This window comes from Lissotriton vulgaris, chromosome 3_1 (assembly GCF_964263255.1).
Source record: "Lissotriton vulgaris chromosome 3_1, aLisVul1.2, whole genome shotgun sequence".
NCBI classification, from domain to species: Eukaryota; Metazoa; Chordata; class Amphibia; order Caudata; family Salamandridae; genus Lissotriton; species Lissotriton vulgaris.
Genome location: NC_141689.1, coordinates 2,022,163,414 through 2,022,190,147, shown reverse-complemented (window position 1 = coordinate 2,022,190,147; position 26,734 = coordinate 2,022,163,414). Strand labels below are relative to the sequence as shown.

Genomic DNA, 26,734 nt, shown 5'->3' with positions numbered 1-26,734 from the left:
TTACACGTTTAATAAATGTACAACTGTTTTTCGTTGCCTGAGAACTAAACTGTTGGGGAAATTTCCATTACTGAAGGAGGGTATGTCTATGTGTGCCTAGAGCTTGTGTGTCAGACATTGCTGGAGTCTCTGGGTTTGAGATGTCATTCAATGCAAAGAAACTTTTTTCTGAAGAAATAATCCTGCTCCCGAGATGTATTTAAGAATAGCGTGCTGACAATATCATCCCTGGATGAGACCTTCAGGCAGAATGATGATTCACCTGAATATTGATGGATCCAAAATTCTTGCTCACACTCTTCTGCTCACAGAACCTTTATGGAAACATGAACTAAGACGGGTGATAAACCTGGATTTGGAGTTCTCTTACAATATGGCTTAGAGTGGGAAATGCGAAGTGGAAAAAGTGGGACCTCTTCAGTGGGATCCAAGCACTTTCATAGTGACAGGATAAACGATGTGAAGTTCCATATTTTCAAACATAGGTGGACATTTCCAAGTTTAAGCTGGAAGTACTCACGATGCTTGACATTTCCTGCACTGCAGGCAGAGGTTTCTATTTGCATAACAGCTCGATGGACAGAGTGTGACATGTTTTGCCAGTCAGTAGAAATCAGTACGAGAGATCATATTTTGTGTTGTCCTGAGCATCGCACTATATTTTTACTTTTTATTGCAGTTATTTCTGCATTTTTGCTCCTCTCTAAGGGCCAGATGTATCAAGATACCGTTTTGCGAATCCTAAATAGCGATTTTTTGTGAATCGCTATTTAGAATTCGCAAAACGGTATGTATGTACAAAATCGCAATTTTTTTGCGATTCCTTATTATTCTTTATTTGCGAATTCGCATTTTGCGAATTCGCAAATAAAGAATAATTTCCAATGCATTCCTATGGGCCAGGAGGCCCATAGGAATGATAGTGCAATAATTCTCAAATTGCGATTTCGCAATTTGCTAATGGCAATTTGAGAATTATTTCAAGGGTGCAGGGGTGTCTCAAATACACCCTGCTGCACCCCTGAAATCTACATGTGTGTGCATGTGGCACACATACATGCCCTTTGGGCATGTATGTGTGTCACATGCCACCCTTACAAATGCCATTTAGGGCATTTTTAAAAGAAATCGCAAATTACCACCAATTACAAGTTGGTGGTAAATTGCGATTTCTTAACACAAATTCTCAAACCAAAAATGTGTCATACATATCATTTAAGGAATCGCAAAATTTGCGATTCCTTAAATGCTATGGCAAAATAAGGAATCTCAAATAATTGCAATTCCTTAAATTGCGATTTTTATACGTATCAAAAATCGCAAATCGGCCTTTGCGAGTCGCAAAAGCCTTGATACATCTGGCCCAAAGTGTTGTAGGATGTGAGTGGAAGCCTCATTTCTATAGTATTGTGCAGCAATGGAGGCACCATTCCTTGTCTTTCGATTAGGGAATGTGTACCAAATGGAATACGTTCCCCGTCCTAACACAGCCTGCAGGCTATCCCGGAGGGATTCCTCAATATCCGGATACATGCAGGAGCAGTGGGCACACTGATGCCAATGGGAGCACCCTCTTTGACCAGCAGTGAAACCATGCAAAAGATCTGAGTAAGGCACGCTAGAGATGAATGACTGCAGGTGGGGCCATATGGTGCTTCCATAATGGTAGGGGACATGGGCCCTTCCAATGTCCATATCTGTCACATTACCGAGGTTGTCTGGTATAACATGGAATAGATTTGCTTTCTGAATGCATGTACGTTTATTATGCACTTTTATAATGTTATTTTATTTGTCTTTTTCAGGACTGAAGATTTACCTCTCAAATTTTCCAGCCAGAAAATGAATACAGGTATGTTGCTGTGGAGAAGATTCTTTCATTTGGGGCCATGCTCATTCTGAAGTGAAACTAAACTAACAGTGATGTACATTGAAGCTCTTTATCTGTCCAAGGTAACTCAGTTACGCGAGTCAGGGAATGTAATATGAGTTACAAGAGCCTGCTTCTTCGCTTGTGACACTTTTTTACATTATGCTTTTTCCTTTTCCTTTCTTGGTGCTTCCTTGCAGTAGGCAAAATGTGCATGATATTATTGTTCTTTGCGCGTGTACTGGGTACTGGCATTGCTACCTACTGTTAATTTTCACCCAAATGTAGCATAGACTGAACCTAAAACTAGAATTGTAGAATGATTTCTACCTGAAAACATGTTAAAAAACGTTGATGATTTCTTAAATTTTTTTGCTGAAGACTGGTAGCAGGATGGTACATGTTGACACTTAAGTCAGTGCATAGAGATTGCTTGGGTGTACTATTAGTTATCTATATTGTTACCCAGAGGATATGCGAAGAAAGTCAAATCCATGATAGGTTGACCAATGCTTTGTCTTTCCTGCAGGCAAGATTATGCATGAAAGAAGGGGGACGAAAATCATTTAAAAACTGATTTCCTTAACCCTCTAAATATACTCATATGTCAGGCTTTCAAGGAGGAAACCACATTTTGAGTACTCGCATTTGTTTTTTGATACAAAAGGTTGACACAAAGTGTAAAGCAAGCTGAGACGTTTTAAGGCATTGGTGAAGAGGGCCATGGTCAAGGGCCCCAGGCCCCAGCCTTTCAGGGGCCCCTGATAGAGCCAGCTCTGTTCTGCAGATTCTTGCCCTGATAATATTGAATAATGCTTAAACAGATTGTTTTAAATACTGTTATCCTTTAATGTGGGTGATGTGTGAGAATCTATCACAGACATTTTCCAGAGAAATGTTGTGTTTATGTTTCGTGCATCATCCATAAAAAAGTCTTTTTAGATCAAACCAGTAACTCACATTAGAGAAATGGGAAGGAGTCACAGAGAATGTTTGCTATAATATTAGTGAGCTGCTTCTGTGGTGTACGTTTGCTGAATATCCCTGAATATTAGCGGGAAACACATTTATGAGTTGGACTTGTGTCCACGTGCATTGCCAGAGACCTGGGTAAAAGGGCATGAAAGAGCTGAAATGTTATCTTAAATTCAGAGATGTTCTGAACAGGGCCCCTAAAAAATCCTTAAGATGTCCCTGAAAGTAAGTCCTAATAATAGACTTGAGTTCGTTCTACAACTTCATCCATGGACAGATATGTCCCCTATAGAGTTCCGACTACAGTGTCCTGTATCAGTGTTTAAACGCCCAACCAGGCCTGGCCCACACTCGAAAATATGACAAAATAAAAATAATAATCAGGTAAACGTATTTAACCAAAGCATGAAGAAGGCCTTAAGCCGTTTGTTTTACCGATTACATGTTGGTGCCTTCATAAAAGGCTTTTAATCAACTCCAAAGAACAGTATCTGTTAGCTGTGCTTTAAAAACCTCAAATGGAATTGGCTTAGAATGACAATCAACACATAGCAATTAGAAGAGTTAATTACAACAATATGTTTGCAAGACTGTGCCATCACTCTCGGTTTTGTTGCCTGTGCTTCTTTGTCAGCGCGCTCTTCTTGGTATTGTCCTAATTAAACGAAAGGCGTGTCAATGAGAAGGTTTAAGTAATATTGTGTACCTAGAAAAAGAGAAACAATGCGTTTGTCACTGTACGGTGTCCTTTCTGCAGCGTATTTCTAGATTCTCCTGAGACTCTCGGCCCCATCTGCTGGAGGATGAGGCTGATGAATAATTAAACCTGTTGTGTTTTCGCAAATTAAAAGATGGATCTAAGGCAGCCGTCCAATCAATTATTTCCGGATAATTTCATGTGAGTGGATGCCCAGCCCCTCCACCGCAGCTGCCTGTCTCGATGGCCTTTCACACATCTTGATTTCAGTGAGAGTGACAAAGATGAAGCAGGCCTTTAGATGTAACACTCCAGACGTTCAGCAGGGGCCAGAGCTTCTGAAAGCAGAGCACGCGTGGACCATGATGGGGTCTGAGTCTGCACTTAGCAGTGACACAGCCAGGGGTGGATTGGGATAAAAAATCGGCCTGGGGACGCAAAAAAAATGGTTCACGTTTGCATATTGCCTTTCTGCAAAACACTGCTTCTGCAAAGTTTTATAAAAAAGAAGGGGGGTCTCTGACCGAGGTATGTTTTCTTAACTATTACTTAGATTTAAAAAAATGCACAGAGTAGGTCACACTGGTGAAAAACACCTGAAAACAAGTGAGGCCACTTCTGCTCAGGACCCCTGCCCCCCTTATATGCATACATTAATGGGTTGGCCCTGCGAGAGAAAGGGAGTGACACCTCTGCCCTGTTGGTAACAGGGAGGAAATGGAGGCCCATCAGCCTTCAGAAAGGCCACTCAGGCAGCCACTGGGCTGCGGGCGGCATCCGAGCAACATAGACACTGCCCAAATCGCCCACCCCAGGCTGCCCAAAAAGCAGCCCACCGCTGGAACTCGGATACCAGCCCCTCGGCCATTGCCCTAGTGCCCGCCTTACCAATCCGAACCTGGACACAGCATTAGTAATACAACATTGCTGCAACAAGGCAAAGGGATCCATGAAGCAAAGCTGTCTACAGAAGATATGACAGAGAGAGGCCCTTTGTGGTTCTGCCACATGCAACAGTAATTCTGAGGCTCGATGCTGATATATGGGAGAGAGAGCGAAAAAGAGCAGTATATAGGCGAGGGATACAGCTTGTCTAAAGAGATGAATAATACATTTATAACACCCGCGTGGCTCTAACCTTACAGTCTGCAAGTGCTCCTCAAACATAAGCTTTGTCACATACATCAGTAGGTTTAATGTACTGCTATAAATAGGGGTAGTCAGAATGAATATGATCTCTGAGCAATCTGCTCTCCACAGAACTTCATATATTGTATTCCACACGTGTGCCCTACGACCTGGGACCTATTGCATGTCAGAACATCGAGTGCAGGTGAGTATAGGTCCTAGTATTCTTCACTCATGTACGTATCTTGAGGGTATATAGATATCATCAAGGTGCATATGTGTAGAGTTAAGTGCTGTAAACCTATACTTGCTTATATACAAGTCTATTCACAATATTTGGTCAATCGAAATTCTGGCTGCGATATATTGGTAGCTAGATAATTGACACGTGATATCCAACCATTAACCTCGAGACAGGTAAGAGAGATGGTAGGGTTCATAAGCCGGTGCAAAATGGCTCCGGTTTGGAATGGAGCACCCAAACAGTCCTGGAAAGTTTCATCTCATTCTTGTCTGAGCCGTTTTGCTAGCTGCCATTCGACATGTTGGGTATTTTGCGTTGTGCCAGAATACCGGAGAAGGGGTACAATCTCATCTATATCCGCTGCTCTTCTCAACAGAGAGAGCTGTGCTCGACGGGGTTCAAAAGGCGGTGTCTTGCCGGACCATAAATCCATCTATGTGAATCGTTATTAAGACATAATTTGGGAATTAAAATAAAAATGATTGGAGCTAATGTCCATAGACTTCCATTAGAGGTGCATTATGAAATGAATAAGTTATGTTTTTAGACAGAGAAATAATAACACTGTGTACTTAGATAACACTGAGTGAGATTCAAATTTGCGACCTTCATATTCCACACCGGCCTTAACATACTAAACTCTTCTGTAAGTTCCAGTAATGCATCCGCTTTGAACTCTGCTAACCTACTATTGACTGCCCTTTTTAAGCAAATAACAGGAATCATTTAAAAACACTGGAATAATATTGGACAAGATGATGAATTAAAAAGCCTCTTCAGTGGAGAAGCCCATCTTCTGGGTTGAAAGATTCAGGAATATTCGAGCTATGGTAATATCACCAAACTCCCCATTACAGGAACGCAAGACTTTCTGAGAAAACACAAATGGTGGGCACCTGTCTGCGCCTGAAGTCTGTCCTCTGCTCTAATATCCGAGAAGTAGTCCATGATTTAACAATTAGAGAAAAAAATCAAACAAATCATTCACCTTGCATGAGTCTGAAAATTGTATGCATCTGATCGTTAGATGTCCATGATGTATGGGATATGTTTGTAAGAAAAGTAGAAACAAGATTCACAGAACATAAAAGTCTAGTCAGAGGGAAGAACCCAAGGGCTCCAATGCGTATCATTGCATGGAAATTAAAAAACAACCTCAATCAAATGCAATTCCTGATTTTGGAAGTGATGCAGCCACCTGAGCGAAGTAGGTAATATTGATGCACTTCAATCATAACATGAATGCTTTGGATCAAAAGAATAGAGCCCTTGTACTCAAAAGAGCGTAATACTAGCTAGAAAAGAAATGCTTTCCATGAGACCTTGCAGAATATGTTATATAATGTTGTTTAAACTGGAGACAACAGATATATTAACATATATATAGTATTAGTGCACTTGCAGGCACTGCAGACGCTTGTTTAGATGACAGATGAGAAATAGTGAGAAATAGTGAGAAATAGTGACACCTTCGTTTTCCCACAGCTGTTTTTCAGTTAACCAGGTCAAACGTATATAGTGAGCTGAGCTGCAAATCAACGAAACAGTCCATTTGCTATGTTTAAATGACTGATGGATTGTAAGTAGGCCTGGGTGGAGTCCGCGAAGTGACCGAAAAACTCTGCTGCGCTATACGGAGTTCCGCAAGTGGTGGCGCGCTTTAGCACCACGTGTTTGTCCCGCGCTGTAAAATCTGCACGAATGGCACCATGTGCAGCGCAAGAGGGCGCTGCTTCTTTCTACCGCTCGATGAGGTGTTCTACTCAAGCAGCACAACGTAAATGGAAGGTTTCTCAACACGAGCGGTGGCGACCATCTGCAACCACCCACGTTGAGAAATCTCGTTTGGAGCTGGTCTAGGTTGGATTGTCCTCACTCATGCTTGACAACTTCACAGTGGCGAGTGAGGAAAAACTCTGCTCCGCTTAGCGGAGTGGAGATTTTTGGAACTCCGCGTGCTCCGTGGAGTATGGAGAACTCCGCAAACAGAGCGGAGGTCACCGCCCAGGCCTAATTGTAAATGTATCAATCATTGTGCTATGTGACTTTTTTTTATACATCAATATGGGTAAGTGAAGTGAAAACAAAATTATTTTGTACATTCTTTTTTTATGTTAACAGTAAATTCTGCTGATGGATTTTTTTGAATAGGGATACACAGTCCTATTTGACTCAGTAAGAAGGACGGATAGATACAATACATAATTACTATGCGCCTTCATTGAGTAATCGCCTCATTTCCATGGGTTGGGTAGCGGAATGGAAAATGGGGCTGGCTGTTGGACTATGGGATCTCAGTGAACCAGAAACAGATAGTACTTTGGTGAGTACTGTAGTTCAAGGATGGGAAGTATGCTGCAGCTCCAGCATAACCAAACACAATTGTGTTGGGGTTGTTTAACCATAGACATAGAAGAGTTATGTAGGAAATAGAGCTCATCCGTTCTACTCGTGACAGCGTTTCCCTCCCTCATACACATTCAAGAGCGTGCAATTACTCCGGTATGTCTAAGTTTCAGCTCCCTTATTACTACAGGGGCAGAGACTATAATCCTATATGTTATTTTAATAGGGACGGCTCTTTGTGGAAGAGGGAAACAGCAACTGCTGGGGACTCAGTAGGCACGAAGAGAGGAGGACACCCCATTGTGGTTTAGCTTACCTTTAAATCCATTAAAATAAGGTAGGATTCTGAAACAGTGGTACATTTACATCATTTTATAGAAATAAAGGGTCGATGTCATACTGTTTGTATACAGCGAACGGGTAGCTTTTTTTTCTCAAAACGTGGACACATTAAAAACTGGAACAGGTTACTCTAAAAGGAGTAATTATGATGAACCGGTCTTCCAGACTGTGGTAATTTTACCATCTGGTTACTTTAATGTAAGATTAAGGTGAGGACTTAACAATGACTATGGCTTAATGAAATGTACACGAGGCTATCATGATACACAAATGCATTTGACAGATTGACCCCTGTAAACTATGAGTTCTCTTTGTTTTTTATGTGTTTTTTGGTTGTGCCACATAAAATATGAGCCTCGAGGAAGCACACACTTGAGTGTACTGCATTGAGCAATTTCACATTGAGTGGTTATGTAAATGTAAAGATTAGATATATGCGAATAGATTCAATATAGAAACTGAGTTTTGCATGATTATCGAATACAAGAAACATGAATAAACATGAACAAATTAAAATACTTGGAAGAGAGCTTGCTTGGCATGTGTTGGAGATTATAATAGATTACTTGGAGCTACTGAAAATTAGAAAAAAATACTAAACATATCTGAGTACCCAGCTGAATCCGTGGAAGATACTTGGACCTCTAGACTGCAAGGTGCCATATAGCCAATTTATTGCACCGAAAAAATACATAAACAAGAGTGCTAGAGTGAGCTTTTGGAACTTAAGGGCCCTATGTTTTGCCCATGCCCTCTCTTTACATACATGTACAGTTCAAGAGCTATGGATAGTAGCAGGTATTTCTGTCTGCTGCATTATGTAGGCAGACTGATGGGTGGAGTCATTCCGCCAGGATTCACACCAGTAAACCTAGAGTTATACATAGATCTCTGCTCAAAGCAAATTAAAACCATAGGTATTTTATCACCTTTATTGTGCCAGTAGTGTCTAATGGATCAGGAAAATCAACAACCTCCACATAAAGGCACTCTTTTGTCTAGGCCAAGCAGCTCACTTTGCATATCTGTACTTGTCAGTTTTAATGTATCTCATTGAATTTACAGGAATCCAATCCATGGTCATGTAAGATGTAAGAGAAATATAATGTGGATGCGGTGTACTTCCACTCAGCATGCCTTCATGGGTACTCACAAGCCATGATGCCGCCGCAAAACCCAAGTAGGGGGACGGGCGATTAGAAAAATATTATTTTTTTTTTTTACGTACTTGTCCTGCCGCCAATGTTGCTGGTAGCCTCGGTGCTCCACTTCTGTCTGCTCCTGATGGTGTCCCAGCAGTCCCTCGGACACCAGCACAGGCTCCCCACCCAATCCTGGCGCTGCTCTCAAGAGCATGAGAGCAGCAGCAGGATTGGTCTGATCGACCTGGTTGCTGCTCAGACAGTGCCTGGAAGTTTGTGCTGTTTCTCCAACACAGCTGGGTTGCAGAAACCTAAGTGCGCATGACGGCCAAACCGTCATGCGCACATACAGTGCTGCACTTCTCCCCTGCTGTCATCATGCCTGCCCAGACTTGAGCAGCTCTAGCGGGAAAATAAAAATAAGATGATAATAGGTTTTATTATCATTTTATTTCCCCTTTTTCCCTCAGCTGGCTATGGGGGAGGGGGGGGGCGACGCTCCTCTCCCATAGCAGAGCAGCCACCACTGCTCGCAAACATTTGCAATGCATTTCCATTTCTTACACCTGAATAATTTGTGTATTTAATGCATGCCCAATATTACGCATTTCTATAGAGGGTTGTTTAAAAAACCTTTATTATTAAAGGGAAAGATTTTCTCCTCTCCTAACCCTCCGGGTGCGGGTTTTATCACAATTATGTTTAATAACACAGGCATATGCCGGAAATGCATGTAAATAGGTTCTGAATCTCTGAGCATTTTGTACATACCTGGGAAAAAGTTGCAAATCTCTGCTGTGCATCTGGAGATTCGCATCTTTTTGTAGACTGGACTCTCCGGCTGCGTTGCATACATTGGTCCAAGCACTCAATGCACCAATGCGCCTGTTGCAGGCATATCTGAGTGACATGTCATACTACTACATGCTAGTGCATTCTATAGCTACACAAGGCATTGATCTGTGCACTTCAATTCCCCAATTGCTCAATTTATAGTACATTCCTCAAAGAATAAATCTCAAACCTCCATGAGTTCTGATAACTATTTAACGGTGAAGAGAGACTCAAGAGGGTTTAGTTTTAATGGCCGCCTAAGTTACTGGAACTCACCCCAATGGTAAAGCAAGCGTTGTGTAAGACTGTTTTTTTACATTGAGGTGCTCCCATTAGTCTCGCATGTTATACAATTTTTTGCAGAATCCTAGAGGAGCAAAAATATCCTGATCAGATCTTCCAAATGCTCCTGCTAGGCGGAGGAGAGGTAGAGCAGCGACAGCACCTGGGTTTACTGGAGGGACAGCACCCGTGGCAAAGTTCCAACAAGGGATGACACATACCCTTTCACTCAGGGCAACGATGGGGGTAGAATCAATGGTGATTTTTTGCCCAAAAAAAACACAGATCAGAAGCTGGTCAGGGATTTCTGTCCAGACCGCCCTGCACTGAAGGTCTCAATGACCACCCTTGAAATCTGGCAGGAATATCTTTAATGTAAAGAAAAACTCAGCAATAGCGTGGAATGTACATGTTCTGGATTTCAGAAGTTGTTCCCTTTTCTAGTTAAACGTGACTATTTGCCATAGCAAAAGAGCTGTCGATTTGTTTTTAAAATCAATGCATTGTGATTTTTTCCATTTAGAAATATGTGCAAAAATGTAATGTTTAGTATTGTCAAGAAAAGGGATGCCAGTCTCCCACTGCTTCTTGGGTGCTGCTCCTGATCCCATTGTACCATATGCTATACTCCGTTATATCTGCACGAACTTCCAAAGCACAGCAGGTCTTTTATTCTTTTCACTTCTGATGCACGACGATGGCTAAGTAAAAATATATATATAACTTTGAATGTGCAATATGTAAGTTTGACAAGAAGAGTCCGGTTGTTGGAATGGTTTGCACAATGTCATTTATTTCAGCGTGACATGGGCAGCACCACTGCCACCACACACTGCCACCGTCTGGGTGGGGCTGCAGCTCCGTGGTTGCGGACTCGGTGCTGTGTGGTAGCCATTGTAGCTATGTGTACATTTGGCCCTGTTGTCCTTCCGGGGCCGCTTCCATGGCTTGTGCTGCTTTCCTCCACTCATGCGTGATTTGAGCAATTCTCACAACATTTTGGAAAATCTAATCATGTTCAACAATCGCACATTGCAAATGCTGAAATGTCTGCCTGAGTTCCTAACTGCACGTCTTTTGTCTCTTTTTATTTCTGTGTGCTTATGACGTTGGCATATTCTACCCGCGCCATGATGTTGCATGTGCTTGCCCATTGGGTCTCGGGCCGTGTCACCCCCATTTCCTGCTTCCAGACAGCGGTGGCTGTGCTCACAAACGTGCTGCAATGTCTGTCACATTAACCGCTGTGAAGAGAGTGCAGAGTTCGCCAAACCTTTACGCTGCAGGTACACGTACTAACTGACTGATTGTTACACCTGAATGGCTTTCTCTAACATGTGACACATTGCTTCTCATTGGCTCCTCCAGGTCATTTGTATGTTTGATATAGAAAGTGTTGCTGCGGTTACCTGGGCAGAGCATGTGAACTTTACTAAATGTGCATTTTTATGTTTGATAGAAATCGCTGATTAGATTATTCAAATGTTTTATTATATAGACAAGATCCTAAATGTATGCTGAAATAATGAATTCTCGCAGATAAGTATAAGGTTTTCTATAAAGATTTAAATAAAACTGCTAATAAGAAGGTGTCTCAGCAAATAGAGATTTCGTCCTCAAACTATGTAGATTTGAGTGTGTAGGGTTCACATATTGGTTGCTTCGATATGAACATGTTGAACTGTATGACCGACCGAGTCATGGGCGTCCCAGACTCCTGATTTTTAAAATCATTTCCTAAGTACCAGGCTACTTCTGTTGGAACAGGTATGCAGGGCGCATTTGATTTAGGTTCGACTTCGAAATTGGTTTGGACTGGACCCATTGGCCTGAATATGTTAAGCTGCTGCACAGTAAGCCTTTGAATTTTCAATGTGTTAATGTATATTTCAAACTAGCCCAATGCAATTAAAATGTATGGATGGATTGGTGGGTGGGAGAATGAACAGGGGAAACGTTTAACCACAAACATAGGAATGTACTGTTGTATGTGTACATTTTAATCTAGATGAATTAATGAGTGTATGCCTGGCAGCCTGCCTAGTTGGTTACGTATGGTAACAAAATATTACTTTGAATAAAAAAAAAAAAGAAATTCACTGAAAAAAACAAAGGTTAAAGTAACTACAGTTATTTAAAATGTTTAGTAACAACGTAACGTTTTATACAAAAAAAGAAGCAGCCATTTGTCAGTTATAGTTATCTCAGTTAGCTTTTACTCATTCTCTAAGGTAACTTACAATTCGCACCCTCACCGTACACTGCTAATGACTCCACATATTACATCACTCATTACATCTTCTATGACATCGTTGATAATATCACTGCAGCATTTGTGATTAAATTATTGATGAACAAACTATGCATGGTGGAGGCACGAGTTATAGTAACTTTAAAGCACAAGTTGTAGTTTCTTGAAATAACTAACTGGTGAAGTTTTGTGGTTTTTTAAGTTTAAAATGTTACGCTGTTATTGAACATTTCCCTTAACTATAATGTTTCTTTAACCTTAGTTTTTTTCAGTGAATGTATCATGCATCGGGAATTTCCTGAATGGCAACACTCAAATGCCATTGCAAATGTCTTCGTAGAGAGAACTAAAAGTATGACATCAGAAGACATCGACAAATACTTTGCCTTGAAAACAGCACTCTTTGTATACTATAGAATTCATATTTATTCTTTTGACACTTTTTTCAAGTGTCATACTTAAGAAACAGCCCAAGGTTAGCTGGTTAAAACCTAGCCCCAAATACATTAAAACCAGATCCTGATCAAGGAAATAGACTATATATGGGTATAGTGGTAAGAGGGAATATATTTGTTCACATACTTTCCATTGGGAAGGGAAATTGAAAGGTTGTGAGCAGATTACTAATCCCTGCTCTTTTTTTATTTAGTTATAAATAGTTCATTTATGTTGAAGAAGGTTTACAAAATTGTGAATGTATGAAAAAGTGGATCCTGGCCAGGGCAGTCCCAGTAGAATATGACAGGCTTCCTCAGATTGAATTTATGGCAAATTTAATTGGAAATCAACTTGCGAAATTACATGAGCTGGGAAATTAGAAGTGGCGCTCACTCTCTACTAGAAATTAACACTGAATGATTGAAAATACCATAATCAATAGCAAAGAAGTACCAGACAAAGAGTAGGATCTGTATTTGAGGCAACCAGGATTCCTATAGTGGAGTGACAGATTCGGGCTGAGGCATTGAGCAGGCAAAACCTTTGAGAAACCTCCTTTAAGTATTCAGAATCTTTGCTGTCCATAAGTGGGTGGGTCAGAATAGGAGGACTTGGTACTTGGCTACATTACGGGCCTGATTCACAAAGGTAAACGTACACTTCTGTTCAAGTTTCCCATATATTTGGTATTCACAAACTACTAGTTTAATTTTACTAATAATACTTTTACAGCTGCTGAGACTCCACAGTCATGGAGGAGACCGCCATAATAAAATAAAAAAAGATAGGACAGTCTCTGCAGCTGTAAAATTACTACTAGAAAAAATGAAAACTCCTAGTTTGTGAATACCAAACAATTGTAAACTTACACAAAAGTCTAAATTTACCATTGTGAATCAGGCGGACAGTGTGTAGTGGGCGGAGCGGATTTCAAGTCAGGACATTAAATGATGCTAGTCCCAATTGGAAAGTTCATGGTATATTAGCAGAGTGGTGCTCTATGAATTGCACCCAGGTGCCCTCTGCATTAAGTAGCTTTTGTTGCAGGGCCATGGATGCTTGATTTAGGGGTAGCAGTCAACTGTGGTAGCTCCCAATGTGCTCTGTGCATTCTGATCCATATGTCCTTGGGTTCAATGGTTTGTGCTGGCTGTGGGAATTAATATTTAAGCCCTGATTGCTTTTTGTTCATGCGCAGTCAATAGGGGCCATATTGTTGTTTTATGATGTCATCCTTCCAGCTCCTGCATTGTCTTGCCCAAAGTACAGAGCAGGTCTCAAATATCCCAACTGGCACTCTCATGTACACTTAGCAGCAGACCCAGCTGATTCCTATTCCTCTGGATGAACTGGTCGGCTTAGACTTTTCCTTGGCACCAGTACAACTGCAGATACTCCTATAGTATTCACTTACTCCCACAGGCGACTGTGAATAGCCCAGCTGGCCGGTTAACCTTTTCTACTACTCACATGGGAGGTAGGTCAACTCTGGCATCTGCTGACCTGTTCTCAGCCACCAGCTCTGTCTGAATTCACAGAGTTGAGGATTCTGGCTGTTTAACGGAGAAGACACTGCTTGAGTGCTCAAGGAGATGGGTTAGGAGTCCTAAGGAAGAACACCCCACCAAGAGCACACCTCACATTCAAATGTTTTAACAACCCTGGCAGAGCTAAGCAAAATGTGTATTCACATTTACATGTGACTTAGAAAGCAGCATTATGGATCGAGACCATACTTCCTCCATAGAAGACCAGTTCTGTTAGCCCTTGGACAGGAGCTCTTTTTGTTAGTCCTCCGTGATATATTCTGTTTGTTAGCCCCCAGTTCTGTTTGGTGGCCTGGAAGAACGGTTCTGCTTGGCAGCCCTTGGAGCAGTTCTGTTTGTTAGATTTCACAGAGCAGATCTGTTTGTTAGATACCAGAGATCAGTTCTATTTGTTAGCCGTCCGAGATCAGTTCTGTGTGTTAGACCTCAGACAGCAGTTATGTTTGCTATCCCTGAGAAAGCAGTTTTGTTTGTTAGTCTTCAGTTCTGTTTGGTGGCCTGAAAAGCAGTTCTGCTTGGTAGCCATTGGAGTGCAGCTCTGTTTGTTAGCCTGGAAGAGCAGTTATCTGTGTTGGTATGGAAGACATGCCGACCTAGACGGACCGCTGTAGCACTCTCTGAGTGCACAAGAAAAATGGACTAAGGGTGACATTATCGGTCTAACCAGATATCAGACGACTTTCAGAAGAATTGAGGACATAATTACCTTTCATACGACTGGCATGAGGGTCGGTTTTGGATGAGACTGACTACTACAATTTATTTTACTGTGGTAACTTTTTTCTAACAGCCCTGAGGAAGTCTGTTTGGTTTATGAACCAGTGACGAAACACGTGTTGGCTACAGTTTGGATATAGGATTGTTGGAATGTTAATACTGAATTCCTTTAATGATGAATACCTCCTGTGGAGCAGGAAGCATAAACAGACAAAGAAATACAACGAAGGAACAAGAACAGTTTTAGTACTGACTGTTTGATTTTTGTGTTGCTCAGTGGATTCATTATTTAGTCCTCAGTTCTGTTTGGTGGCCTGAAAAAGCAGTTCTGCTTGGTAGCCCTTGGAGAGCAGTTCTGTTTGTTAGATCTCAGAGAGCAGACTTATTTGTTAGCCTGGAAGAGCGGCTGTCCTTGTTGGTATGCAAGAGCAGTTCTGTTAGTCCTCAATTCTGTTTGCTGGCTTGGAAGAACAGTTCTGGTTGTTCCCCCTTGGAGAGCAGTTATGTGTGTTAGCCCTCAGAGAACAGTTCTGTTTGTTAGATCCCAGACAGCAGTTCTGTTTGTTAAATTTCAGAGAGCTGTTCTGTGTGTTAGCCCTCAGAGGGCAGTTCTGTTTGTTAGATCTCAGAGAGCAGTTCTGTTTGTTAGATCTCAGAGAGCAGTTGTGTGTGTTAGCCCTCAGAGAGCAGTTGTGTGTGTTAGCCTTCAGAGAGCAGTTCTGTGTGTTAGCCTTCAGAGAGCAGTTCTGTGTGTTAGCCTTCAGAGAGCCGTTCTGTTTGTGGGTCTTTGGGGAGCAGTTCTGTTTGTTAGATCTCAGAGAGCAGTTGTGTGTGTCATTGCCTTCAGAGAGTAGTTGTGTTAGTTAGATCTCAGAGAGCAGTTGTGTGCGTTAGCCTTCAGAGAGCAGTTCTGTTTGTGAGTCTTCGGGGAGCAGTTCTGTTTGTTAGATCTCAGAGAGCAGTTGTGTGTGTCAGCCCTCAGGGAGCAGTTGTGTGCGTTAGCCTTCTGAGAGCAGTTCTGTTTGTTAGATCTCAGAGAGCAGTTGTGTGTGTTAGCCTTCATAGAACAGTTCTGTTTGTTAGATCCCAGAAAGCAGTTCTGCTTGTTAAATTTCATAGAGCAGTTCTGTGTGTTAGCCCTCAGAGGGCAGTTCTGTTTGTTAGATCTCAGAGAGCAGTTGTGTGTGTTAGCCCTCTGAGAGCAGTTCTATGTGTTAGCCCTCTGAGAGCAGTTCTGTGTGTTAGCCTTCAGAGAGCAGTTCTGTTTGTGAGTCTTCGGGGAGCAGTTCTGTTTGTTAGATCTCAGAGAGCAGTTGTGTGTGTCCTAGCCTTCAGAGAGTAGTTGTGTTAGTTAGATCCCAGAAAGCGGTTCTGTTTGTTAAATTTCAGAGAGCAGTTCTGTGTGTTGGCCCTCAGAGGGCAGTTCTGTTTGTTAGATCTCAGAGAGCAGTTCTCTTTGTTAGATCTCAGAGAGCAGTTGTGTGTGTTAGCCCTCAGAGGGCAGTTCCGTTTGTTAGATCTCAGAGAGCAGTTCTGTTTGTTAGATCTCAGAGAGCAGTTTTGTGTGTTAGCCCTCTGAGAGCAGTTCTATGTGTTAGCCCTCTGAGAGCAGTTCTGTGTGTTAGCCTTCAGAGAGCAGTTCTGTGTGTTAGCCTTCAGAGAGCAGTTCTGTTTGTGAGTCTTCGGGGAGCAGTTCTGTTTGTTAGATCTCAGAGAGCAGTTGTGTGTGTTAGCCTTCAGAGAGCAGTTGTGTGTGTTAGCCTTCAGAGAACAGTTCTGTTTGTTAGATCCCAGAAAGCAGTTCTGTTTGTTAAATTTCAGAGAGCAGTTCTGTGTGTTAGCCCTCAGAGGGCAGTTCCGTTTGTTAGATCTCAGAGAGCAGTTCTGTTTGTTAGATCTCAGAGAGCAGTTGTGTGTGTTAGCCCTCTGAGAGCAGTTCTATGTGTTAGCCCTCTGAGAGCAGTTCTGTGTGTTAGCCTTCAGAGAGCAGTTCTGTTTGTGAGTCTTCAGGGAGCAGTTCTGTTAGATCTCAGAGAGCAGTTGTGTGTGTTAGCCTTCAGAGAGCAGTTGTGTGTGTTAGCCTTCAGAGAGCAGTTTTGTGCGTTAGCCTTCTGAGAGCAGTTCTGTTTGTTAGATCTCAGAGAGCAGTTGTGTGCATGAGCATTCAGAGAACAGTTCTGTTTGTGAATCTTCGGGGAGCAGTTCTGTTTGTTAGTCCTAGGAGCAGGTAACAGTCATTCTTTACTACAGTCACCCCGCCACAGTGCCACGTATTATTTTGTCGGAAGTAAATTGATGGAAGCTCTTAAACAATAATTATCTGCTATTGTTTATGTGCCTAAGTTTGGAATGAGAATAATTGCAAACATGAAATTCCAACACAACCACATTAATAGCAATTTGCAGATTCATTTCGGAATCGCTGTCTGACAGATCATTTACTTTCTGTGAGCTCTTAGCTGCCTGACAGCATATACCCTTTTTGACTTACAGTGCATTTGTGTAATGAGTTTCTGCTTTTCCAACTGAATATAAAATAGCTATGGAATTCCAATTGCCTGAAAAGTCAAGTATGTCACAACAGATTGAATAGGTTTGGGCTCGATGTGTCTGCGACATTTTCAAGGAAACCCGAGAGGAGAGAGCGTTTTGAATGGGTTTGTGTGAAACCAGCCCAGTTTCACCTGATGTAGGTGCTCGTTGCTCATCCTTGGTGGATTGATGGCAAAGTTCAAGGACCTGCGGCTCATCCTCTCCGCACATCCTTATGATTGGTGGTTACCCGATTGCTAGAAATGTATTCATAATATAATTAAATAAATTGACATGTTCAGCTTTGGGTCAGACTCACATTGTTGCTTTGCATCTGAGGCGATAACAGTTCAATTAGCAGACAAAGGAATGTTTGGGCAAGCAAGGCGGCTTCGAGTGTGGAGCCCTGACGAAAGGCCATTGGCGCTCCACAAGAGTTGGCGTTGGTTGATGATCAAACATGCAACTTCTGGTGGGCAGAAAGCATTGGCACATACATGATACACTTCCTCCTTTGTCGAGCTGGTAGCCATAATACACCCTGGAACGGGCATTTCCTACACAATAGAATAGGCCAGCTAAAAAAGACAAGACTAGATTTTTTTGTGTCTCTTTTCCTTTTAGGCCACCAAATAACTGGAGATTTTCACAACAAATCTTTAAAAATTGATTACCTTTGTAGGATGCACAAAATATTACAATTCACACAAAGCCATGGCATTGCAAACAATGCTATCCCGTAGAAGTGCAATACAATATGTTTATTCTTAAATGTCAGATGAACATTGAGTACATAACTACATAGATTTATTTTGTTTGTTAACTAGAATTTTTAAAATTGCTAAAAAAATATGTGGATAAAATAATGTAGATTCCATGATGCTTTCGACATTCTCATGCAATGTGCTAAAAGGGATGGCCCGATTTTGCACCTCGGTTTTACTGCCTTATTTAGAGATTTGCAGACATAGGAGTCCATCAGAAATGTGGTTCATTTCCTGTCCGTCATATCCCAAGTATATTATAGTCAGTGGCACTTCAAATATGGTGAATGGGGTACCCACTATGGTTTTACAGAATACCCTGTCCACCAAACTGTAAATGAGGTCCCAAGTGTCTGATGTGTAAATGCAACAGTGTAGATGTACTGGTTTAATAAGCTTGAAGTGTAAAACTGTGCATACACTATGAACATTTTTCTTTTTACAGAACTATTAGACATAGGGCCCATTTTAGAAAATATTCATCTGGAAAAAACATGAGTGTTTCAATGTGAAAAGCAATTATATGTGTAGAATTCTGGATTTAATCCACTTGTGATCACTCAGGGACACATACCATGCATGGATTCGTTTTGACCTCACCTCAAAAAGGGCAGTTCATCCCAAACTGCTAGGTCACATCCCCTTAAAGAGCTTCATGCAACCTCAGGCATGCTTTTGCTTTATTGGTCTTCATCAGTGAGGTGGAAACTTTCGCTTGCTGTGCCTAAGACCCACATATGGGCACTGGGGCATATACCAGGGGTACCTCGCCCCAAGCCTTCAAGGGCCCCTATCCAGCTCAAGGCCAATGTATATCTGTGAGATATGGGTGGATTTGGAGCCCTTCATCACATTCTACAGTGGGGCCCCATTATTTTGCATGGTACCAATGTGCGCATAGCCAAACCACTTAGCATGACTCACTAAGAAACTCAAAAAGAGATTGTCAGACTATTTTAAATTAATCTCAAACACTTACTCTAAGCCACATTCCACTTATGCTTGTATGTTCACTGTGCCATTGCATACACTGTCCTACCATACATGACTCATTCTTGACCTCACCTTAAAAAGGGCGGGTTATCACAAATTCTCCTCTCGAGATAACAGAGACAAATCCCAGACTTTCATAAGCCCTGTGAGTTGAAGACGATGTGCCGTTGGCACAGCAGGCTATGAGAAACGCATCTGGCATAGCCATGCCACTAAGATAACACATAAGAAAAGTTACAAGAGATGGGTGCAATGTATGAAATAATCTCAATCAGTGGCGACTATTCTGGGTTGTGTTGTATTTTTAGGTCTCGGCTAGACAGCTCATGCGCTATCTCCCCTCGAGACATTTTGTTTACAGTTAGTGTGCTAGAGCCCGTCCACTTGCTTACCATTTGTTTGCTGCAACGTCACTCTCATATCCTTCATTACAGTTTGTCATGGCATGCATGATCATGCCTCTTCTTATGTTTGGCCCTCCCCCAGAGCATGGGTCGAGTGCTCGTGTCCACCCACTGCTCCGGTTTTCAGAGCTAATATTTTATTTGTGTTTTAAGCACTCCATATGAGGGCTCGTGCTTTCAGTCACTCCTCTCCCACCTGCCCCAGATTTGTGTTGCTTCTTTTCTTCCCCCATCCGCCCCATCCTTGTTGCTTTTGTTTCCCCTCTCACCCCCCGCCTCATCAGTTTCTACTTTACAAATTCACCCCTCACTCTCCCCTCACTTGTATTCAGCTTTTTTTGTTTCTTAATATTTCTTCCTTTACTTTACCATTGTGTCTTTCTGCCTAAGTATCTGGCAGGAACTATAGGTATTACTGTGAAATTGTAGTGTTTGTTAGCTGCTGCAGTGCCTAGAAGCAATTAAACTTGTATAGTGTGCTATAGAATTTCACATCATAAAGTAAAATACTAAATTTTAAAACAAAGGGCATCTCCTGAGCATAGAGAAGCTCCGCCCCCACACCCCGAGTGCAAACACTGACGATACAGGAACTGTAGGTCAGGGTTATAGTGGAGGGCTCTGATGCAGAAGGCAGTCTCTCTTTCTCCCCTCTTCCCCCCCCCTAACTATATCCATTGAGGTGTGTCACTTGCAGACTATGCTGCATTTTTCTTCCTTTACTTTATCTTTGCGTCTGACTATCAAACAATCTATTACCGTGAAGTTGTAATCGTTAGCTGCTGCAGCTCCCAAGTGCCCTAGAGTTTGTACATGGCACTATGCAGGTTCACAACATAGCATATTAATGCTGAAAACAAATACTGCTCATGTGACAGGGACTCGCCTGCCACCCTGCTGTATGGTGCCATAAGAAAAATAAGCATTGGCAACGCCAATTGATCGTGGCAATGCGAGAGCTATTGGCTTTGTCAGTGTCTTTTAGCCATGTTGTACAGCAGCATGGCTGAGAGTCAGGGAAAAAGCTTTAAGACAGTGCTATACAACATGGCTAAACGATGTTGACATTCACAAAGCAAATAGTCCTCCCATTGCAGAGATCAATTGGCTTTACCAGTGCTTGTTTTTATTGCTGTGCTATTCTAGACGGACCAACAATCTGCAAGATGAATGTTTATAAGCATGCCACCCTGCTGTATGGCGCCATAAGAAAAATAAGCATTGGCAACCCCAATTGATCGTGGCAACCCCAATTGATCGTGGCAATGCGAGAGCTATTGGCTTTGTCAGTGTCTTTTAGCCATGTTGTACAGAAGCATGACTGAGAGTCAGGGAAACAGCTTTAAGATAGTGCTATGCAACATGGCTAAACGATGTTGACATTCACAAAGCAAGTAGTCCTCCCATTGAAGAGATCAATTGGCTTTGCCCGTGCTTGTTTTTATTGCTGTGCTATTCTAGAAGGACCAACGAGTGGAGAAGTGTGGCTCAATGGTTAGAGCAGGCAGACCCTGATGCAGAGGTCTAGCCCGGGACCAGGGTTCAATTCCCCGCCTCGGCGGGTCTTGGGCTCAAAATTCCACGGACCTGACAATTCTCGCCTCGGTGCCTATTCCAATCATGGAGTTCCACTCTGCAACTCTGGGCAATAGCTTGCTTAATCTCCACAACGGCCCCCACAACGCTAAGGATGCCTGGCCTCCACCTTGGGGGTGCCCAGGAGTGGACGCCTCACAGGGAAAGCCAGGATGGGTTCCACAGCGGTATTCGTACAAGCGCCTTGAGACCCTTGCGGGTGAGTAGTGCGCTATACAAGTATCAATTTACATTACATTACATCTGCAAGATGAATGCTTAAAAGCATCTGAGAATTACACCATCCACCTTGCACTGTGTTCTCAAAGGCATGTGCTGTAGCAAACCTGGAGATGCTTGGAACATCTTTGAAAGGAACACGAGCAAATCTTTGTAACGTCCCTTTAGACCTGGTCTTTTCAAGCATGTTTCTGGCATCTCTAGGGGTGCTCCAGTACAAGTCGCTCTAAACACAGTATAAGAAGGCTACGAACATCTGTTTTGTTCCTAGGAATTCCTTAATCCTGAGGAAATGTGTGAATGATGCCCTAGGTTTATTTTTGCACCACAAGTTTATCAATGTCTGCTGTTAACTGATGGCTTCTAACTCATTTAATTCTAACCGTTTGTCTTTCTTTTCCAGGGCATGGATCTCAGTCCCCAGACTCAGGTACAGTCTCCCTGCTAATTCCAGTTTATATCCAAGCATGGCGAAGACAGAAACAGCAGTGCTGCTTGCAGCTTTTTACTAGAGCATAGTCCGTGGTCAAGCCGTATGTAGCACTGAGATAAAGGCTGCCACTCCCCTGACATCACTACTGTACCCTAGATTTATAATGGGTTACCTTAAAGACTCTCAAAGACCAAACCAGAACAAAGCTGCTAAGACAATTCAGTGAGAAAACACGTGCCACAGAGATCTGTATGCAATGTCTAATCCTATTTGCTTAAATGCTCATGGGATGATTGAGCCTTTCATTCTACCAATGAAGTATGTACTATTTAGTATTAACAACAGGTTATTTCTTTTCTAAACTGCAAAACTATGGCCAAACAGGGTAAACAACAAGTGCTGTAATTGTTCGCTCTTGATACAATGAGCCCCATTCACATCCCTTGGGTGCATGTTCAGACCTGCCAGCACACATAAATTCATCCTTACGGATTAGTAAAATTAATACTAGCTTAATGTTAAATGTGAGTAGTGATATTGGTGGGTTGTGTTTTTTTATGGGTGGTCCGACCCACAAAACTAGATCAACACCCACAAACCTGTACATCTGCGAGTATTCCAGTACCCTTGGGAGCTGGAAGCACACACAGACATACTCCTTTCAAAAGGCATGAGTAATGTCTTATCCGGGATGTGAATGGGAAATGAATTCCCCCATATTGAATTGGTTGTAGGCGAATGGGTTTGTTCCTGAGGAAATATTTCCAATGTGGTGAAAAATATTAGGCAGGCTAAAGAACAAGTGCATCAAATACGTGTATGCAGAATTTTCTACTTGGAAGTGAATGCGAATCCTCAAGTAAATCTTCCTGTTCTTTATTGATCTTTTATGTATCTCAGGAAAGTTTCAAATGTGTTCCAAGTGTAGACGTCCTACAATAACAAATATCCCTGTTTGAAGTCTGGTGCTCTCTGGCTTGGCGTCAATATTGTTGAGGAGCCCTGCCTTGTCGTATGCAATAATGCATGGTCCCCATTTTTAACAAACTGGATCTAGCTTATGAAGAGATTTATGCATATAATGGCTGTGCTCGCCTTTTCTCAGTGGAATGCAGTGGAATTATAGTTCAAGAAACACAAATTGGCAAGAATTAAACAAGGTTACATCAAAGTTTAGAGAAAAATATGGGCTTGCTTGTTTTTTTATACGTTTTCAAAGTGATATACATCATATCCTTGTTTCGTCTCCTATCCTATATTTATTATAATTTTTTAGTAAGCGCTAGACACCAGCTGGTGGTAGTCTGAGTATTGTGGATCAGATACTTCCATCCAGCGAACTGTTGACAGAATGCAGAAACTAATAACAATTGTCCGTGTATGCTGATAAAAGATGGTAGAGTTTTGGAAGAGATAATGGGACGAAGTATAATGAGTGACCCAGGTTGAAACTGGCGTTAGTTTTAAGCATCTAACCAGCAGACCCAGGTCCACGCAAGGGACCACTACAGTAAGCAGACTTGTTATTAGCTAGGCAAATGTCTGTCTTAATCGATGGGCTTCTAGCAACATTCTGATTCTAAAAAAAGTCATATTCCTATCTGAGGGAGTTCCCTAGCGAAGAATCTTGTACATGAAGAATCTTTCCTCCACGTTTTTTATAACGGTACAGTTGAGAGGACGATACCTTGTTTCACAGATCGTAGAATGCTAGATGGTGGGTAAGGGTTAAAAACATTTGTGAAGAAGACTGGTGATCTACCACATAAGATCATACAGACTGAGTTTAAGGTCATTCTTTCTTTGGCAGGAGCTAGTGGAGGGGCTTCAAGGACAGCGTTATTATGAACTCTCTGCAAATCGGAGGTTCATTTATTTGGTAGGCCAATGTGAAAGGCAGTTGCCATACTCCAGGTAGGCAATCGCCACTGCAAAGATGAATGCTACTTCCTGTGAGAAGTCGAGAAAGGCAAGAACACCACTTAGCAAGCCCAAGTGAAGACAGTTGACTGGGAAGGTTTATTGGGTTAGAGAAGGAAAGCTCGTGGTGGGTTTTATCCACTGGTTCTCAGGGCAAGCTCAGACACTTGGGCCAGAGGAAGTGCCTGGTTTCCTGACCCTAACACCTGGATTTTGGTTTTGTCACCATTTAGACATAATCAGTGTTCCTGTATCCAGCAGTAAATAAGGGGTAGGCAATCAAAGATACATGATATGTGAATGTTGCCATTGAGTCCTCCAGCTTAAGATATAACAATCATCAATGTAAATGTGATCTGATATGTATTGTATGAGCCTAAGATCTTGGTGAGAGGGGTCATGAAGATGTTGCACAAGGTTGGAGTTAGCAGGAAGGAACACCACAGATGGTGTTGTTCGAGGTATAGAAAAATAGACCCCATTTGACGCAGTGGGTACATTTTTGTATGACGGAAGCAAACTATATTAATACTGTTCTGCTGATGCCTACACATGTGCAGAATGTCTACAAGTAGTTAGTTCCAGTAGAATCATGGCACATGGTGACCCTTGGCAACTGGTGTTGAGTAATTATTTCCTGATGTGTATTACAGTTGATTCTCTGCCCTTTTGGGGTCTGAAGCCAGACTGAGAGCCCCTGACAAGGATGGCTGATTTCAGGTGACAGTAGAGTTCACAGGACAATTATTTTGTGTGTCTGAGCTACAAAAGATAGACCAAAGATAGGTCTACAGTTTACAAGGTTATTAGGGTCCGCTGTAGGCTTTCATAAGATGATAGCTCGAGAGCTTGAAAGGTTGTGGGATGCATTCGATAAACAGGGAGTAATTGTGATATGTGGCATCAGTCCAGAAAGAAGCAAGTTGACAATTTTAGCTTTGCAGGACAGCCATGATTTTTTTGGGTAAAACCTTTCTTATTTCATCCTCCATGACTGATTTGAAAACGTTTTTGCACGAAAGAGGATAGTGGGAGGACTTAATCAGAGCTTCTGCCATAGGAGGAGATATTGTTTCTTAGGACTTTGATTTAATAAAGCGGAAGGTTGTCAGCTCGATGCTGAAAATGTCTGCTAGGACACTTTCTTGGTTTCCAGAGGACACAGTAACCCATCCCAGGAGCCACAATGCCACTCTGCACAGAATAGTATAGATGAAAGGTGTCAAGTACCTTCTTGAGAAGGACCCACTCAGGGGGGGAAATAAACCCAAAGCTTAAAAAACTACTTAGCAAACTTGTAGCTATTCATTGGATACTGAAGTAAACGCTGGATTGATCAGTAAGGCACCAAACACCCCCTGTAAACAGGGAGAATCCAATAGTAAAATCCAGCAGATGATACAAACTGCTAGAAGCAAAAGTTATGGGACAACATCAAAATAAAGGGATGAAGGGCATGATGAAACATCAGAAAACTATAAAAAAAAAAAGAATGAATACGTTGTAACTCATCCCCCTCTCATGAAACTCCTTTGGTTCTTCTTAAAAGGTACACTGTCAACATTTACTCTCCTTTGTATATGCTTCAAACCTAAACTGACATCACAGGAACAGACGCTACTCCATCTTGAATTGTGAACCTCTGTTATCATCTTATGGACAGACTACCATCTTAATATCATAAGGTTTGTCCGTGCCATTTTAACGAAACTCCTGGCATTCATTAGACAAACCAAGAAGAATCCAAATTGTGACATCTTTCATGGCTTTTTCAATTTAGTTCCGCCTCATCCTTTTATTATCCAATAAGCCATGTGGCTTACAGAACAACCAAGGCAGAAAGAGCACCCAGCCATAACTGACATCTTTGAATGCAGAAAACATCTGCTAAGCTCTTCCTGTGCTCTCAGCACTGTTCTCCGACCTTAGCACAGATGTAGCAAGGATAGAAGGCTATCACACATCGTTAGAGAGCAGCCATCAAGCTTGGTGATATCATTGAGGTCACCAGATCCCCGTACATTCAAGAGTTCTTTGGTTGACCTGTCACTCACTACATTGTAAGTTTAGAATTATTCCTACTTGGCTCTCATGCATGCTTGTTTCAATCAGCTGGGGTGACTGCACAAACAGTTCTATTGGGTACTGATTTGGTTTGTTCAAAAAGTCTTTCCAGGGCTCTTTTTTTTTAATTACAGGCTATTGTCCCATAAGCCACTTGTTGGTCTTCAGTTGGTGTTTCTTGCGTGTACTGTGAGCAGCAAGGCTAGCCAATGCAGTGGTTACTTTCCTCTCAAGGCGAGGTAGGAGGTCATCAGTTGACTCCAATACATGTTCTGGTTCATCAAGAAGTAGTTGTGAGAATTAAGTAGGATGAGGTTTATTCAGATTTCTCTAAGGGAAGGTTAGTTTCTCCGACAGGTATCCATTTTTCTTTAATAAACTCATTTTCTTTCATGAAACTAATGAGGCAGCGGTCAGGAGAAGATAGCTTCATGGCGCCCAAGAGGTGGCAATTAGGGATAGTGGAGAACAGCAGGTCAAGGCAATGGCTTCCTGATGGTTGCTACATTATTCATTTGTGAGAAGCTTGGAGTGTCCAATTCTTCAACTATAGGAATTAGATGGATCCTTCGTTTCATGTTACCCACTGAGCAAGTTGTATTAGAAAGGAAAAGTGTGTATAGGGGAGCTTGAGGAGCACAGATGGAAAGTTGGTGGCAGATCGCTGTATCTCACAAAGACTGTTGACCATTTTGGCGAGCAAGTACTCAAAGGATGCAAGTGATAGGTGAATGATCTCTTTGACTATGATGGAGTTGTGGTAGGTAAAAACATCACCACATTCTCTGCCCTGCTCCCTATTGTCTATTAAGATATTTGGATTGAAGTACAGGAAGAAACTAGACAAGTCTACATTTCCAGTTGCTGGAAAATAAATGGCAGCTGACATGTCTGAGGCCCTTTAAGAGTCTATCAATGTCTAGTGAAGGATAAGCAAAAGGATGCTAAATGCTGCATGTGAAGTCTTTGGCCCTCATTACAAGTTCAGGACTACAT

At 42.0% G+C, this 26,734-nt stretch overlaps 1 protein-coding gene across 29 annotated transcripts in view; it reads left to right on the top strand.

Annotated features, from left to right (window-relative positions):
• The window catches only part of LOC147728754 (sorbin and SH3 domain-containing protein 2-like), a 643,768-nt gene that overhangs the window by 299,453 nt on the left and 317,581 nt on the right, over nucleotides 1-26,734 (top strand). For 16 of the 29 annotated variants that reach the window (XM_086962510.1, XM_086962511.1, XM_086962519.1 and 13 more), the window contains 3 exons: nucleotides 1,806-1,852; nucleotides 11,054-11,146; nucleotides 21,725-21,751. In XM_086962510.1, the coding sequence (XP_086818636.1) occupies nucleotides 1,843-1,852; nucleotides 11,054-11,146; nucleotides 21,725-21,751 (130 nt within the window). In that variant the 5' untranslated portion in view covers nucleotides 1,806-1,842. Of the gene's footprint in view, nucleotides 1-1,805; nucleotides 1,853-7,486; nucleotides 7,598-11,053; nucleotides 11,147-21,724; nucleotides 21,752-26,734 lie in introns of all 29 variants that reach the window. The other 13 variants (XM_086962533.1, XM_086962513.1, XM_086962516.1 and 10 more) reach the window with 2 other exon arrangements.